The 14,493-nt window shown below is 33.0% G+C and overlaps 1 protein-coding gene across 1 annotated transcript; it reads right to left on the minus strand.

Moving 5' to 3' along the window:
- Positions 1 to 9,077: 9,077 nt before the first annotated feature.
- Positions 9,078 to 11,688, minus strand: LOC133811829 (uncharacterized). The gene is made up of 3 exons (XM_062246224.1): positions 11,492 to 11,688; positions 9,484 to 10,281; positions 9,078 to 9,376 (listed from the first exon to the last, which is right to left on the minus strand). The coding sequence occupies exons 1-3, from the start codon at positions 11,499 to 11,501 to the stop codon at positions 9,348 to 9,350; spliced, it is 837 nt and encodes a 278-aa protein (XP_062102208.1). The 5' UTR covers positions 11,502 to 11,688; the 3' UTR covers positions 9,078 to 9,347.
- Positions 11,689 to 14,493: the final 2,805 nt, after the last annotated feature.

A 14,493-nucleotide genomic window follows, 5' to 3' on the forward strand; every position in this document is an offset into this window, starting at 1 on the left:
AGTTTAAACGATCTCGCAGATCAGGCTGTGGATAGAATCGGGGACTCTGAGCTGAACTCAGGTGATTTCTCAGATCGCCTTCGGACCTGCCACTTCGATGGCTCTCAGTCCAATAACTTCCATTAGCGAAGCTCACTGCTCGCGGTTGAGGCTGAGGATTTGGACTATTGACTCGGGTCCGCGGGACATAAGTGGGGGCAGACGGAGGAGGATTTCTCCTACTGTCCCCATAAGCAGGAATGTCCCGCACAGACGGAGGAGGATTTCTCCTACTGTTTCCATGAACAAGAATATCCCGTGCAGAACGAGGCGGTGTCGGATGTCTTATGGGTGATGGGGGATGCCTGACTGGCGAGGCAATTCTTGTCCCATTAGGGGGAACTAAATTAGCCCGCGGTCGCTCCACCCCACCATTTCTAGCTCTTTGCTCCTGACGATCCGATCGTGATGCATGAAGATTGGTTGGAACATTTTGTCTCTGTGAGCTCACCCCGACTCCCCCTCGTGGGTGGCCATGGGTATTCCCATGTGCATTTGACGGTGGTACCGAACTTGGGGTTGCGGTTCTAACTAATCGACTAACCTGCCGATGACCCCTGGGAGGGCCACCAGGCTGAACATTTTGGCGATCTCGCGCTGTGGGCACAAAACTTGGGGTGGCAGTTCTGAATGACCGACTTGGTTTGAATCGGTTATTCCTGTGGGACTTATGAAACCCACTTTGCCTATTTCCGACATTAACGTCGGTTGCAAAAGGGGGTAAGTGAGCCAAAACCTCCTCGATTTGCCTGTTTGCCTTAGCAAGATAGCTCCTTAACTGCATGTTTTCTAGTTCTACTGCAGTTAAGTAGTCTGGGTTTGGATTCGGCGGCAATGACGTTGAACTCCCAGTATCGTCGTGGCCCATCGGTTGCTTTCCCGGTCATTGCTGAACTTCAGGGCCATGCTCATTTGAAACAGCAGTATGGTGGGCCCCCTGCCCACCAGGTTGTTCCATCTCATTGTCGTGCATCGAGTGAGTGACCATCATGATGAGATTTGATTGGGATTTTTATGAAAGCACTAATTTTCCTCTCAATGAAAGCACCAAATTGTTGACGCGGTTTTTCGCCAACAGTGAATTAAGAAAATAACAAGGTTGAATTAGTGCTTGATAGTAAACCGAAGTAAGAAAATAACTCTCAATAACACTGGTCTTTTTACGTGGTTTAGTGGTTAAAATCTACCTAGTCCACGAGTCTATATTATTACTGCTTTTTTCTCTCTATTTTGACAGAGTTTCGGTATTACAAAATAATCGTCCCCTTTCCTGTCCAATATTCTCAGTATTTATAGAGAAATTCCTTGGACATGTTTGGGTAACCCCGTGAGTCAATCACGGATTTGCGTATTTATTACATTTATTTTGGAATATTCCCATTTATACTAGGATATGATATGATCATGAAATAAATAGACTCCTAATATTTGGGGCATTAACTACCACAAGCTGGCCGTAAACGATCGTATAAAGTATCCAGATCTTCGGGGATCCGCGGACATGCCATATGTTCAATTCACCCCGAGCTGAACACACCGCCGAGCTCGTATCATGGAGGCCATGCCTTATAAATACTATAAGCTCGTGCTTATCAATTTATGCATCCCTAGCTCGTACAGCCATTATGAAAATCATGCTGTCTATATGGAACGTACATGGACTCCTTGGCTATTTCTTCCATGCATTTATTTGCCAGCTGCATACGATCTGAGGGAAAGACCCTTGATGAAATTAGGATACACAATTAGTATCTAGTGTTACACAAAATTCTATTATAATAGAAAAATAAATTTGTGTAAATATATATACAACTATAGGGAAATTCTATAATATGGAGGTACCACTTTTGTTTCTAACGGTAGGGGAGTGCCTTTTTTTTTTTTTTGTATACGCGTGCAACTGATTATTTTAAACTCTATTTTTGGTATCGTAAATTATTTGAAATTTTCTGAAAATTGGTGGGATGCCTATTATAACTACAATTTACACCATTATATAAAAAAATTTGGGTTATAATTTCTTCAAATGTCAAAAATAGAGATACCCTTACAATAAAAGCAAAAGTAGTGCCCACACTATATTTATACCCCTATAATTGTATAAATATAATGTTATAAATAATATAGTAGAGAAGAACGAAATATATATATTAATATATTTAATTGAATAATAGAAATACAAAAATACAATAAAAAGAATAAACCAAAACCGAGGCACGTAAAACACGCTTTCCTTAGAGCAAATTTGCCACCTCTACCTGAACGGTGTTAGAAGATTTGTGAGCAGCCACTTCCCATGATACAACAGCTATCAAGCAGGACGAAAGCACCACTACGTCTGCTTAGTCAAACTCAAAATAAACATTCCCTCTATCACCAGAAAATACTACAAAGACAGAAGAGAGAAAGATCACCAAGACTATTGTGTGTGATACTCTGTATCTATGTGTCTTAGAATTAGAGGAGAAGCCTCCTTTTATAGGCTTCATGGAATGTTGAAAATGTGTGTGAAATCAAGTGCATTAATGCTCAAATATCCTACAAATCTGAGATCTTAATTTATGAAAATTAATCAGAATTAATCACACTTATTATGGTAATATCAGTTGTTACCCAAAATAATTTTTTGAAAAATCAATCAGAATTAATCGCACAATATTATGATAATCTTAGTTTTGACCAAAGTGATTTGTTAAGAATCAATCAGAATTAATCACAAATATTATAATAATCTTATCTTTAATTAAAGTGATTTATTGAATCATTACCATTTTAAGCATCAATTTCACTTTTTTTTTTTTTTTCCAACATATAATAGTTTGATAATCTATATGCATGTGAAGTTCGTCGACAAAGCCATGATTCCTTTTGGTAATAGTACCAGATATGATGACCCATGAGAATGATATATCCTGTCAATATATAGTGATGGAAAATGAAACAATTAATGGATCAAAAAGTATGACGACAATATATATAGTGATTCTAATAACATTTGAGGGTCTTATATATATACATCTCTTCTGTATAAAATCTTTGTAGGAATCATGAAATTTTAGTTTTAACGATTTATTTTGTTAATTTTAACAAAATATTTTGAATATTTAATGAAATATACTTTTAAAATCAATTAAAAATAAATAATTATTAATTTTATTAATATAAATTCAAAAATTATAAAATATCATTACATATTTATTAATTATATTAATATAAATTCAAATGCTATAAAATATCATTATTATAATAATATTTAATACTAGACTAGATATTTATTAATTATATTAATATAAACTTAAATGTTATAAAATATCATTATTATAATAATATATAATACAAGACTAGATATTTAATAGTTTTATCAATATAAATGCAAATGTTATAAAATATTATAATATATAATCCTAATTTTTTTATAAAATTTTGCTAGAATAAATATTTAATAATTATATTAATATAAATTCAAATATTATAATAATAATATTTAATATAAAACTATATATTTAATAATTATATTAATATAAATTCACATGTTATAAAATATTATTATTACATTAATATATAATATATAATGTTGACTACATTTTTCGCTATCAATTTAATCTTAGAACTTGACAGAAGTTAGAAGAAAATAACATAGGGCTTTTATGTGGTTTGGTCTATAAAAGAGCCCTAGTCCACGAGTCTTTGGTGTTAGTGAGTTTGAAGCTTGTTTGAGCAAGCTTCAATGGAGTCTCAGACATCGTATATATTGTTATGAGTTTACAATGCTTAACTAGCCAAAATTCTCTACCATTTACAAGGAGATGTCACAACTTTATTTATAAAGGTTAGGGTCATTAATGCCCTTAATGAACAATTAATACAACATTCTCCTTTATCTGGGGAGTAAACTGATAATTAATTACATAGGGATGCACTAATAAAGACCATGAGCCTAGGCAGATTGCACGGGGCCCATTTGCAGAAAATTGCCTACCAACCTTATGGGGAACAGGTATCTGACTGTGTCAGGATACGACGCACGTTCGCCCATGTCAGGCAGCATTGTAGGAAATGCCGATTGTTGAGTGTACGATTTCGACACCACTACTCGAGGCTCACCAAAAGTTGTTAGATGATCTTCTAGTGGGCCACAGCTGCGACGACTGACACCTGGCAACTACTCCAGGTCCAAGGACATGAATCCTAGACCCGGGGGATTGGCGAATGAAGAGAGTGAGGACCATCTAAATGGTCTTCGGGGCGTGACCTTACTTGGAGACATCCACACCTTGGAGACGGGTCATGGGACGTGGCCTCGTCTGGAGTCATCCGCACCTCGAGGACAAACCTTGAGGCGTGGCCTCACTTGGAGACATCCACGCCTTGGAGATGGGTCACGGGACGTGGCCTCGCCTGGAGACATCTGCGCTTCGAGGACAAACCTCGAGGCATGGTCTCACTTGGAGACATCCATGTTTGGCTAGACCATAGTACTAAACCTCACTAGTGCTCGAGGAGCTTAATTACTCCTCTAATAAATGTCACATGTCCTCTGGTGAAAATACTGACAACACATATAAATACATTATATATAAGTGTCGTGTGTACAAATTGTTAGAATATTTATTTAAATGGTATATAAAATCAATTTGTTACAACTAATTGATTTAATATATTAAAGTCAATATTTAATTTATTGACAAAATATTCTAATTAATGGTCAACATTATTTGTTACCTGATTTTGTTGTTACCCGATTTTTCACATCCCAACTGATTGAGAAAATATCTCAATCTGTGGCAGAGACTCTGATGGTAGGTCTCACTCTATAAATATAGAGTACCGGTCCCCAAGCTCACTGCTCATTCTGACTTTTAGTAACTCCATCTAAAAGAGTTAGTGTGAGCTTGGAAGCCCGTGTACTCGTTCTAATTATTTTCTTTTCTTTTGTAGATCTAAATCTAGATCGAGGTTATCAATAGCAATGGCTGGAGGTATACAATATTCGATCCTCTTTTTGTATATGTTTATTCTATATATTAATTTCGCCTACATGTATATAGAATTGTTCATATGCCTATATTTCATTTTAATCTAACACAAATAATATGATTGTGTAACTAATAAGAAATTAGAATAAAATTTTATCTTCTATCTATAATAAAGAAGTTTCTCCTCCAATCATTGCGGTGTGATTTGAATAATATCATGAATATTTTGTACATTAAATATGTTAGTTTGTGATCTAAAATGTTATTGTATTATTTAAAAAAAAACTCATAAATAATGTTTTGGTTTAATTTTTCTTTTAATATGTTTATATCATTCTTTTATATATAATATTATTTATTTATTTAAAATTTATATGACAATCATAAAAACTTAATAAAAATAAATAATTAATAAATTTTCTAAATAAAACTAAGCAAATGCACATTGTACTAGCATGAACTTAGTATATATTATATATCTTAAAAGTATTTTAGCTACGTTACAAATTAATGACAAGCAATTGCCGAAAGCTATATATAAATATATATAAAGAACAATATTGTTGTACATTTTCATGTACTCCTGCTAGCTATTTTTGGCTTGAAAATTTTCCAGCTAATAACTGGTTTGAATATGTTCTGTTAGAATACTATAATCTGAATTTAACCCTAATTAATTCATGAGAAATCTAACTATAGAATCAAAGATTAGCGGAAGCGTACCGGAGTCCATAGAATCGATTTTGAACGGTATGATCTTCCAATCTTTGCATCAAAGTTTTTCTCTGGAACCTGAGTTTCTTGATGATGGGGATTCAAGAATACGATATGTGAAGCGATGCAAAACTGGGGACCTACCTCTTTATTAATAACTGGAAAAACAGTAATTAATAATTTATTTACTATTTCTAATTTGGCCCCTCATCAAATCAGAAATTGTCTCAATGGTATCCACATATAAAAATCATGACAATCATGTCCTTAAGTCATAAACTTTATTCAAAAATAGACCACATAAATTTGACTTATTTATATAATGACCCATTACACATTTTTATATTTACAATTGTGACCCCAAATAAATAAATTTTTAACAATCTCCCACTGGGCCACATATGTATATATATAAATGTGTTAACCTTATTGAGCTCATAACTTTGTCATCATAACTGTAGGCATGTGCAATCTCGTCCATTAACTATATCAACATAGGATCAAAGCGATTTTCGTTGTATCAATCACAACTAAACCCATCAATGGTCACATATATCAACATAGCCAAATGACATAGATCAATCATGATAATGTGGTATGAAAATTACATGCATGGTGATCTATTCATGTCAATTTTCAATTGGTCCTGCTTTACTTTATAGAGATCAAAACTTTAGCTTAATGTACAAAGTGAAATAAACTTAATAACATAAAGTCTGATCAGAAAAATATCTTAATACACAAGTTTCATGAAACTAATAAAACACAAAGGATAATAAAGACAAACTCCCACTGAATCTAGATATCCTCATACTCTAAAACACCCATACGAGCAGTGTGCTCATGAAAGACCTTGGGTGGCAAACCCTTAGTAAGGGGGTCTGCAATCATGGAGTTTGTACCTAAGTGTTCTATACAAATCTGTCCACTCTGTACCCTTTCTTTTACAACAAGGAACTTGATGTCAATATGTTTTGACTTCGTCGAGCTCCTGTTGTTGTTGGAATACAATACAGCTGATTTATTGTCACAATACAACTTAAGTGGTCTTTCTATTCCATCCACAATGCGCAGCCCGGTGACAAAGTTTCTCAGCCATATGCCATGGTTGGATGCCTCATAACATGCAACAAACTCTGCTGCCATGGTGGATGAAGCTATGAGTGTTTGTTTTGCACTCCTCCATGATATAGCTCCACCACCTAACAGATATATGTAGCCCGAAGTGGATCTCCTACTATCTTGGCATCCCGCAAAGTCAGAGTCAGAATATCCAATGATCTCAAAGTGATCTGACCTCCTATATGTGAGCATGTAATCTCTTGTTCTCTTCAAATATCTCATAACCTTTTTGGCTGCTTTCCAGTGATCAATTCCTGGATTGCTTAAGTATCTGCCTAACACTCCAACAATGTACGCTATATCCGGACGTGTACAAACTTGAGCATACATTAAACTCCCAACAGCTGAAGCGTAGGGAATCTTTTGCATTTCTTGAATTTCAAGGCTTGCTTTAGGGCATTGCTTAAGACTAAATTTGTCTCCTTTAAAGACAGGGGTATCACCTGGTCTACAATCTTGCATGCCAAACCTTTTGATTACTTTATCGATATAGCTCTTTTGTGATAATCCAAGAATACCCCGAGAACGGTCTCGATGTATTTGAATTCCTAAAACAAAAGAGGCGTCACCAAGATCTTTCATCTCAAAATTTCTTGACAGAAATCTCTTGGTTTCGTGCAACATGCCTATATCATTTGTGGCAAGCAGTATGTCATCAACATACAAAACCAGGAAAACATGTTTACTCCCACTGAACTTGTGATACACACAATCATCAACAACATTCATCTCAAAACCAAACGAGAGAATCACTTGATGAAATTTGTGGTACCATTGACGGGAAGCTTGTTTGAGCCCATAAATGGATTTGGTCAATTTGCAAACCATCTTCTTTGGGTCTCCTGACACAAAGTTTTCAGGCTGCATCATATATATTGTTTCATCAATGTTTCCATTGAGAAATGCTGTTTTCACATCCATTTGATGAAGCTCTAAATCATAATGTGCAACAAGTGCCATGATTGTCCTAAAAGAGTCCTTTGATGAAACTGGAGAAAAGGTCTCCTTAAAGTCAATCCCTTCCTTTTGAGTATATCCTTTTGCTACAAGACGAGCTTTATACCTTTCCACATTACCTTTTGAATCCCGTTTTGTCTTAAAAATCCATTTGCAACCAATCGGTTTCTTTCCTTCTGGTAATGGGACAAGCTCCCAAACTTTATTGTCTTGCATAGACTTATACTCTTCATTCATTGCTTCATTCCACTTTTGAGAGTTAGAACTTTTCATGGCTTGATGAAAGTTGATTGGATCATCTTCCATCATTCCAATGGCATCCTCATGTTCTTGAAGATACACTATGTATTCATCTGGATTAATAGCATTTCTTCTTTCTCTAGTGGATCGTCGCAAAAGCACTTGTTCTTGAGGTTGTTGAGTTTGTACCTCTGGGGTTTGATTGACTATGTTTGGTTGCTCTTGATCTAAAACTTGATCAATATCAGGATTGGAATAAGACTAGGCTTTCGCCCCGTCCAAAGCTCATAAGGTGTTTTTGCAGTTGCTTTAGTTGGTACCCTATTCAAAATGTAGGCTGCTGTCTTAAGTGCCTCTCCCCAGAGTGATTCTGGTAAGGCTGAATGACTGATCATACTCCTTACCATATCTTTAAGAGTACGGTTTCGTCTTTCAGAAACACCATTCATGCTAGGAGATCCCGGCATAGTGTACTGTGGGACAATTCCACACTCTTCTAGATATCTGGCAAAAGGTCCTGGACGTTGTTCACCTGATCCGTCATATCTACCATAGTACTCACCACCACGGTCAGACCTGACTTGCTTTATTCTTTTGCTAAGTTGATTCTCAACTTCAGCCTTAAAAGATTTGAACACGTCCAAGACTTGAGACTTTTCATGAAGTAGAAATAGGTACGCATATCTCGAGTAATCATCTATGAATGATACAAAATATTGTTGACCATTCCAAGAAGGTGTAGGAAATGGCCCACAAATATCCGTATGTATCAACTCTAAGACGTCCATAGCTCTTTTCGCACCTAATTTCTTTGTTTTGGTCTGTTTGCCTTTGATGCATTCAATGCAAACATCAAAGTCTGAAAAATCAATTGAATCCAAGATTCCATCAGACACAAGTCGCTCAACTCTATTTCTAGAGATGTGACCTAACCGTTTGTGCCATAAGGAACTTGATTTTTCATTATCTATTTTACGCTTAGTACCACGTGATTCCACATTTAAGGTTTCATTATAAGAAGCAACGGTGTCAAGCAAATATAAGTTGTCATAAACCATAAGAGAACCAGTTCCAACAGTATTTGAATTAATAGATAAACTAAAGCAGTTGTTTCCAAATGAACAACAATAACCTAATTTGTCCAAACAAGAAACAGAAACCAAATTCCGCCTAAATGACGGTACAACAAAAGTATCTATTAAGTCCAAATAGTAACCAGTACTTAACAACAACCTAAAATGCCCTATTGCTTCCACATTCACCGACTTGCCGTCTCCCACATAAATGCTTCTTTCAGCATCACTTGGTTTTCGGTAACTCAGGCAACCCTGCATTGAAACACTGATGTTACTAGTAGCACCGGAATCTAACCACCAAGTGTTTCTTGGTACTGAAGCTAAATTTACCTCAGAACAGACCAAAGTAAGAAATGTACCTTTCTTTGCTCGCCATGCAATGTACTTAGCACATTCCTTCTTCACGTGTCCTTTCATGTTGCAAAAGAAACAACCACCATTGTTGTTGGCTTGAGTTTGTTTCTTATGTGCTGGACCCTTATCATTAGCAGCCTCATTCTTCCTTTTCTTGCCCTTATCTTTAGAGGTGCTTGCCAAATGAGCACTTTCAGTCTTCTCTTGCTTCAATCTTTCTTCCTCTTGAACACAAAATGAAATGAGCTCATTAAGAGTCCACTTCTCCCTTTGACAGTTGTAACTGACCTTGAATTGACTGAATTGTGGAGGAAGAGAGATAAGCACTAAATGCACAAGCAAGTCATCCGAAAGCTCAAGCTTTAGTGCCTTCAACTTTGAAGCAAGGTGAGACATTTCCATAATGTACTCCCTTATGTTTTCCTTGCCCTTAAACCTCATGGAAATAAGTTTCTTTAAAAGAGTACTTGTTTCCGCCTTATCGCTTTTTGCAAAGCGTTTCTCAATTTCAGCAAGGAAAGTTGTGGCATCGGTGACCTCCTCGGACACCGCACCCCTAAAAGCCTCAGGTATGCCGCGCTTGATGATCATAAGACTCATGCGGTTTGAACGATCCCACTTCTCATAAATCCTCCTTTGCTCGGAGGTACTAGCATCTGTAAGAGAAGCAGGTCGATCCATCCTTAATGCAAGGTCAAGATCCATGCAGCCAAGAACAATAAAAATGTTCTCCTTCCAGTCCTTAAAGTTACTACCATTAAGGACCGGCACTGAATTAAGATTAGCAGATACAGTAGCAACAGCTGAAAATAGAACAGTACAATTACATAAATAACATGCTCATATAAGAATCCAAATAAAACAATAAATTCAAATTATGGTTAATCCCATCTCAAGATACCAAACACATCATTAATATCAAGTCTTTGGACAATAATATTAATTGTAAGCGGTACTCTTGTTATAGCGATCAAACATTGACAATAAATTATGTCAAATAATATGCAATCTTTGGACTAACATATTATTCACACAAAAAATACCTTACAATTGCCACATATTTATCACCACAGGTATGCATAAAATTCGGCCAAATATTAACTCACCTTTGGGTTAATTAATAAATGCATGAATTATATACACACTATTATCTTGATATTTTAATTAAATTAATCTACACAAAAGAGATCACTTTGGTGATATTTTGTTTCAATTAATTTAACTAAAATATAAGATATCCTTAATTAAATCCAAAACCAAAATCAAAATTTATTGTTACTGTATTATTCCTAAATTAATAAACTGTATATAAGAAATATATACAGGTAAGTTAATATAAGGAATTACTGAGGAATATAATATTTATCTCCTAGGCCCAAACACCAAAATATAAACACAAATTACCTCCTCATGTATATAAGAGATTAATAAACAATTCCTTATATACAGTTTATAGTATACAGTTTATAGGAATTTCTTATATAGATAATTCCTTATATACAGTTTATAGTATATAGTAAACTAGATACTGTTTCTCTATATAAGCAATTTCTCAATTCTGTATTATGGTGTCTATGGGCGAAAACAGACCTAATCCTTTTATATATATAAATATCAATATTAATGACGAAAAGTTTTTCTGTATATAATATCAATGTACGATTTTTCTTTATATAATTTCTTTTGAATATATATATATTCGAAACTAACAACTATATCATTCTGTTACCGAAAAAACGATTCCTCATATATCTATATCATTCGGAACTAGCAATTCCTCATATAAACAAAAAAAGAAACAGTCACGATTACTGTAAACAGACCCAGCGATCATATATATATATATAAACGATTGCGAAATTTAATTTCATGGAAGACCAATACTACCATATATTCTCAAGAATTAATTCAGGAAAGCTCTGGTACCAAATGTTAGAATACTATAATCTGAATTTAACCCTAATTAATTCATGAGAAATCTAACTATAGAATCAAAGATTAGCGGAAGCGTACCGGAGTCCATAGAATCGATTTTGAACGGTATGATCTTCCAATCTTTGCATCAAAGTTTTTCTCTGGAACCTGAGTTTCTTGATGATGGGGATTCAAGAATACGATATGTGAAGCGATGCAAAACTGGGGACCTACCTCTTTATTAATAACTGGAAAAACAGTAATTAATAATTTATTTACTATTTCTAATTTGGCCCCTCATCAAATCAGAAATTGTCTCAATGGTATCCACATATAAAAATCATGACAATCATGTCCTTAAGTCATAAACTTTATTCAAAAATAGACCACATAAATTTGACTTATTTATATAATGACCCATTACACATTTTTATATTTACAATTGTGACCCCAAATAAATAAATTTTTAACATGTTCTTCATGATCCTCCAAGTTGAGACATATATGATCTCTTTAAGTTGCTCTCAAATTTCATGATCAATTTAATAATTAATCTATGGAAACTTCTTCTTCAATTATATAGATATGTAATATATCAATATTCTTAATTAAATAGACCATGTATAATTTCCTTCTTTCTGGTTAGCCAATATATGTTTGAAATAATTAGGATTTTAGAAAGTGGAAAAATAAATTCTAAAAGACTTTTATGAATTAAGAATTAAATTTAATGTAATTTTATAAAATTTAGAATAATTATAAATATATTCATGATAATAAAAAATAAAAAATACTTTATTATAAGTTTTAAAAAATATATATTTCCTTATAATTTACTTTCATAATTTTTTTTAATAAATAATTGAAATTCCAAACAAAATTTCAAAAAATTCGTTTTCAAATTTGATTTCCTTTGTTGCCACTAATCTCTTTGATTGTGCGCGAGCCAATCTCTTTCTCTATTTTCTTTTCATCTCTATCTTTTAATTTCTCAAATTTCTCTTGATTTTTTAATGGTGTTTTGTGTCGGTAGCTTGATGTTGAGATGAACATGTTATTTTAGTTTTATGTAATTTGTATTTTTTTTTAATTTTATATTTTAATTTTGTTTGTTATTGTATTTCTACGTAATATTGTAGAGCAGTGTGCTTTGATTGTATATGTTGAACTGTAATATTCTTTTGTAGAAAACTAATTCAGATAATATTTTTTTGTTGAGTGGAGAATTGTCTAGTGTATTTATGATGATAAATTTCTATGTATACGTATATATTTTTTATTCTTGTGGTTTTTAAATTATATATATGATATAGTATATTAGAGAATTTTACTATTCACAGTCGAATTGAATATGTTCCATTTTTTTTTAATGGACTAGTTATGAAAAGGATATTTTGTACACACTATCCTGTAACTTAATTGGGATAATTATTTCAATGGAAGTTATTTTGTCTCAAAAATAAAAATAAAGATAAGGTTAATCAATTTTAACTGTTTAACATTATTTAAGCTTTTCATGTGCTGCATGCCTGTACAGTAATATATAATTATATATATTTTAATACATGTATATTCACGAGAGAAAATCTCAATAGAAAAGTGTCTAATCATCATGTCTCATAAAAATTTAGAGTTGAAACTCTAGCATAATTACAAATAGCATCTTGATAAGCAAACATTCGCCATGCCTTTATTACTTTATATATGTAAAATGACATAGTACCACGATACCTTTAATTTTTCTTGGTAAACGACCCCACTTAATAAGAATTTCAGTTTCATTATTAGTTTATGAATTAAAAAAAAAGCTTGTAATGCTTTTTATTTTTATTTTTCAGCTAGCTCAACAGTTTTTCATGCTTGGAACTTTGAGTTTTAATACTCATAAAAGGCCACATAAATAGTATAAGACGATGTATCACTATATCTATATCAAAGTGAAAGTTTGATAAAATAAAATTATCAAATTTTCAAAAATTGAAAAGTTAATGCTCTTATTTGGACTCCACAATTTCTCACCAATTATTTATTATATATATTTCTAATATTAATGGGAGTATAAAAAGGACTTGTATTTTCATTTTTTAATTTTATGAGTATTAGAAGTTTTTTTTTTTTTTTTTTTTTTTGTGGGAGCTTGGGATTGTATCTCTATAGCCATTAGTTGTGATGAATATATGTTTATAATTAGAAGAGTTCTAAATCTCTCTATAACACTTTCTTTTATTAATACATAACATGTGGATATTATTAAATTATTTTATATTTTAAAAGCATCAGTATATACTCATTTGGTATTCTGTATTTTATCAAAATACATAGTACCTTATATTTTCAATAATGTTTATCTGGTACTTTGTAATTTTAAATTATACATATTTGATACTATGTACTTAAATTTGATTAATAAAATTTTATCAATATGACAAAACTATCATCAATTATATGAGTTTCAAACTCAAATTTAATTACATATAATTGAGGGAAATTTGTCATATTGATAAAATTTACTGTTCAAATTTGAGTTCAAGGTACTAAATATGTACAATTTTAAATTATAGTATACCAGATTAGTATTATTGAAAATATAATTTATCAAATATGTATTTTGATAAAACATAAAGTACCAAATAATTATATATCCTTATTCATTGAATAAACATGTGATTAATGGGGGAGTACTGGAGGGATTTTAATTTTCACTTTTCATGATGAGAGTATATTAAAAGTATTTTTTTCCACTATTATTTGGATTCTACATTTTTTGTGTATTACTAGTTATGATGAGTATTATGTTTTGATTTTTTTTTTTTTTTTTTTGCTAAACACAAAGAGGATCAGAGTGTTCTTACACCCCTAGCCTAGCATCATGTAAATTTTTTACTGGAATTATATATGAGATGGAAGAAGAACATGTCCCACACTTTCTTAATGGCTATTTTAGGCGTCCACTAACACTCAGATCTATCAATCTAAGAAAGGAGGGCCCACCTAAACAGGTAATATTTCAAACTCATAGTGACTAGTGAGAATCTATCTTTAGATGGCTAACAAAAAAGCTCACTTGCCATCGTGCCACCATTGGTATCATGTTTAAAATT

The sequence above is a fragment of the Humulus lupulus genome, unplaced genomic scaffold (genome assembly GCF_963169125.1).
Source record: "Humulus lupulus unplaced genomic scaffold, drHumLupu1.1 SCAFFOLD_47, whole genome shotgun sequence".
Taxonomy (NCBI): Eukaryota; Viridiplantae; Streptophyta; class Magnoliopsida; order Rosales; family Cannabaceae; genus Humulus; species Humulus lupulus.